The sequence below is a fragment of the Haliotis rubra genome, unplaced genomic scaffold (assembly GCF_003918875.1).
Source record: "Haliotis rubra isolate DU_JTF1 unplaced genomic scaffold, ASM391887v1 Scf549, whole genome shotgun sequence".
NCBI lineage: Eukaryota > Metazoa > Mollusca > Gastropoda > Lepetellida > Haliotidae > Haliotis > Haliotis rubra.
In genome coordinates this window covers 704601-709166 of record NW_025767245.1, presented here as the reverse complement: position 1 = coordinate 709166, position 4566 = coordinate 704601, and the positions used below count along the sequence as shown (strand labels likewise).

Sequence of the window (4566 nt, the reverse complement as noted above, 5' to 3'; positions counted from 1 at the left end):
AATCTCTTGTCAGTTGTTCTGTGTCACGAAATCAGGTAACATTTCACATATATTCTCCATTCAAGCTTGAGTGTGAAATCTCTTTATATAGACATGTCTGAATGGAATTAGGATTCAATTTCTCATGGAGCCGTTCTTTGTGACATTGACGTGAGAACAATCGATGATTTCGCGCATCACATTTCAAGATTTAATAAATTAATGGATCTTTTAATGAAACACTCTTCTTATTACAACAAATTTATGTATATGATCAAATGCGAATTGATGTATTTATTTGAACTCAACGGACCTCTTCTGGAAATAGATTCGTGACAAATAGATTCGTGATGCAGAGATTATTAGCAGACAGGCATGGAAACCCATAGTACCGTGATCAAGCGTAACTATCTGATCTGTGAGCGACAGATTCGTAACAATGAAATCTGTGAGAGACAGATTCGTAACAAACAGATCTGTGACCGGTAGATTCGTAACAAACAAATCTGTGAGCGACAGATTCTTAACAAACACATCTGTGACCGACAGATCCGTAACTGTCTGATCTGTGATTCACAGACCCACAGATCCGTAACTGTCTGATCTGTGATTCACAGACCCACAGATCCGTAACTGTCTGATCTGTGATTCACAGATCTGCAGCAAACGGTTCAGTGAAGCAGATGCGTAACAGACAGATTCGTAACTAACAGATCCGTGACAGACAGATTCGTAACTAACAGATCCTTGACAGACAGATTCGTAACAAGCAGCCCCGTACCTGCGGACCGAACGCATCTTACACCGAAAAGTTGTAGTAAAACTTCCAAGATCAGTATCAGTATCTAAATTCAGCTTGGATGCTAATTAGACGCTGTGTAGTAACTTGACAAGACTTAGTGGTGTATTTATGGACCAGATTAACAATGTGATGTATAGACATTCGTACAATATTTGCAGTAGCATTTCCAGGTCAGTACAAAAACGACCCTGTTCCATACATTGGTACATGTCTTCATCTCTGATACATCCATGCTAGTAATGGCTGGAATAGTTATGAAAGATGAAGATATACTCTAAGGAAGAAATAATTTTTGAAATATTTCCCTGGCTTAAATTCTCAGTGCCATAGGGATGTTTACGTTCTTTCAGTCATTAACTCGATACTGTAATGTCCCCATAATGGAAAAAAATACCATGCATGTATATCAGACCAATATATTAAACAAGCCAAATACGCGGAAGAACTGCAGACATCGAAAAACGTTTCGAGCTGAAGATTTATACAATTTTAGCAAGTTTTCATGACAAGCATTATCAGCGTTTCAAGCGTTACAAGCATGAATATACCGAGTAGATGTCCTAGTTGGCAACAGTCAATTGGAATATATCAGTTAATGATAAAGATAAATTGTGTACAAAGTTTTCTCTATCAATCGTTTTGTTACAAATACATAAATCAACAGCAGTCCATCAAAATCACAGCCTTTTGAGATCAGATCACTCCTCGTCACCGAGCTTCGCTAACACCCGTATTCCAAGTATACATAAAACACAGAGGACCAATGTACATGTAGGGATTGGAGGCTTGAGAGTTCTCTTCCTCAGAGGTCAGCGTTATCATTGTCTCCTTTCGTGACCTTGATAATGATTTACATTAATCCATGTGATTTAACAACACAACACAAATGGCCATGGCACACACTGTCGAGGGAGCATCTATTTGCCTTGTGGAAATGTCACATCCAGAACAGCAGACCAGCATCAGTAAGATCCTCTGGAACAGAAGCTTGGAGTTTACAACAGTGTAGCCGTTTTCTTTTGGCCGCAAGTTATCATCTTTTTGAAAGCGTACCGGAAGTCTTTATTGAAGAATGTGTATATGATAGGATTGAGAGCCGAGTTACAGTATCCCATCCAGAGGACAACTCCCACCAAAGAAGGATGGAGTTCACAATCAGTACACAAAGGTTCGATCAGGGCCACTAGGAAGAATGGAAGCCAACAGATGATGAAACACCCCATCACAATACTAAGTGTTTTTGCAGCTCGTTTTTCTTGAGACACAGAAATTTTCTTTTTCTTACGACGGTTGTCTTTGTTAATGTGGACTGTGTACCGAGAGACTTCGTCGACAGAAACATCTTTCTCTTCACTGCTGCCATCAGCTGGGACTGGAGCCGGCATCAGGAACGTCACACTCTTTCTGTAGTTCGGGTTAGAATCTTGGAAGACCTTGAACATTGAGTCTTTTCTTTCCAGTAGGATTGCAGTTTTTATAGAAGCTCTTTTATCGAGAAAACTGTCCGCTGTTGTCTCTGAGCTCGCAGTCGTTGATGTTGAAGTAGTTGTACTGCTGTCACTGCTCGGGAGGTTTGAAATCTGACGTATCAACTTCTTTGGGAAGGCTGAGCGAGGAGGGCGGGAGGAGCTGGTGGGAGGGCCTGAGAAAGGGGGCCGTGGGGGGCAGGGTATTTCACTAGCATCTGTTTGTCCATACGTCCCATACGTTGGGAGGGGAGGCACCTGTGATTCCGGGGTTGAGCTACTTTTTTCTTGAACAGTTTGTTCAGCGTTGGTGGCAGTGGGACATACCTCATTTGAATTTTTCAGACTTAAAAGTTTGAAATTCGCAGCCTCCTGGTCACTATGACGTTCCGTTATCATTTTACTGGATCCAGGGCCTCTCCGCCATTGTCGAGTCCTTCTACTCGTTACCCTGTATATCCGTATATAAGAAAACAGCATGAAGAGCAATGGCAGATAGAAGGCACCGATGGTAGAATATAGGGTGTATCCCTTATCTTGAGAGATTTGGCACTCGCTCATATGCGTGTCATCAATGGTCTCCCGCCACCCTAGAAATGGGGGCACAGCAATCAACACAGAATATCCCCAAACTGACAGTGTCGATATCATCGCCCTCTTGAAAGTCCTCTTTCGGGCGTATCTCAGTGGCTGGGTGATAGCATTAAATCGGTCGTAACTGATTACACACAAGTTAGCAATACTTGCCGTACAACATATGACATCCATGGAGATCCAGAAATCACAAAATGGGCGTCCAAACTTCCACTCCCCGATCAACTGGTATGCCAACGCCATAGGGGTGACAAGCGTTCCAACGAGGATGTCACTCAAAGCAAGGTTAATGATAAAGGTGTTCCCCACCTTACGTAGTCGTCGCTCTACAAGAACGGCAGCAATAACCATGAGGTTACCGATGACGGTTGCGAGGATGATGATGCAAGCGAAGATGGTGATGAGAACATTAGTGATAGCGTGGCTAAGGAAGTCACTGTTGTCGCTGTTGCCGGTGTCGTTCAAGTCGGAGGTAGACTCTGGCACCTCCACCAGAATTGTCTCCTGCGACATATTATCAAGCGTCATACTTTCTCTGTGTTCCACATCGCAGTGAGCATCTAGCACATCAGTGCATGTAGTCCATAAAACAGCACACCCGATGACATCACAGCCACAGTGGAAGCCTACACAGTGATTCCCAGCTGTTCCAGACTTTCCATATAAGGACGTAGTACGTTTATCTATAAACAGGAATCCCTGGCGTCTCAAGTGGCTTTGTAGACAAGACCCGCTCGCGGAAAACTGTCAGAGTATCTCAACTTCAATACGTGCTCTGAAAGAAACGATAATGGAATGTTAGTAGACATATCTTGATTCAATGTCTTATACAACATGGAATTCTTCCTGGAAGCTGGGGACGGGAGTCTGTGACACGGACAAGACCTAATGGGATTTACAGCCATGTTAATGCTATGAAAATTCATCAATGTGATCACTGGTGTATATGACATGATGGGCATGAACCATTTGTCGTGTCTACGTTACTACAATTCTAAACCTTTGGTCGGGCGTGGGCGAGATGGGCTCGTCAGGCGATTCCGCGAGTTTCCTTATTTGTCGTGGAAGGAATGAGTACACGCGTTCCTCACTGAAATGGACAGTAACACTATGGTCAATGAATTACCGCTATTTGTAAAACCAGAATTGTGTTGGCGTCAATACACCAGACGGCTGATTTACACTTCCTAAACGTTCTATGTCAAATGACCGGAAACACGCCATTGACTCACGTGGGGATCTTCTAATCACGTTTTATTAGAATTTTGTCAGAATACGTTATTACTATTTACGGTTTCGTGTGGTCTTCGGCAGTTCCGTTTTCGTACTGGTACGATGATAAATTGTTGTGGAATATTCAGAACATAAGTCTTTTATATTGTAAACCAACTTCAGAAAGACTGAGTGAGTTACGTTTATCTCAGCTGGTCCAGATAATATTAAGGCGGGTAAGCTTGATATCAGAATACAATGACGTGTTTGAGAAGTTTGAGGGTTTGATGAAGAACTTTGACGTTAACAAACCAAGGTACACTGTTTGGTAGGATTTTAACAAACGTAAAACACATAAATCATCACCTGTATAAACCAAAGATTTTATACATTATCAGCATCTTACATGCTTATACATACATGTACCAAATGGTTAAACACAACACGAGAATAAGGGTTTAGATTTTAGTAAAGCTGTACAAATTGTGCAGTTTACGCCCACTGACCACGTTG

At 42.2% G+C, this 4566-nt stretch overlaps 1 protein-coding gene across 1 annotated transcript; it reads right to left on the bottom strand.

Moving 5' to 3' along the window:
• Positions 1-514: 514 nt before the first annotated feature.
• On the bottom strand, positions 515-3530 carry LOC124253663 (5-hydroxytryptamine receptor 1D-like). Its single transcript, XM_046687475.1, has one exon. It carries the CDS (start codon positions 3367-3369, stop codon positions 1777-1779), a length of 1593 nt encoding a protein of 530 aa, XP_046543431.1. The 5' UTR covers positions 3370-3530; the 3' UTR covers positions 515-1776.
• Between the last annotated feature and the right edge of the window lie 1036 nt (positions 3531-4566).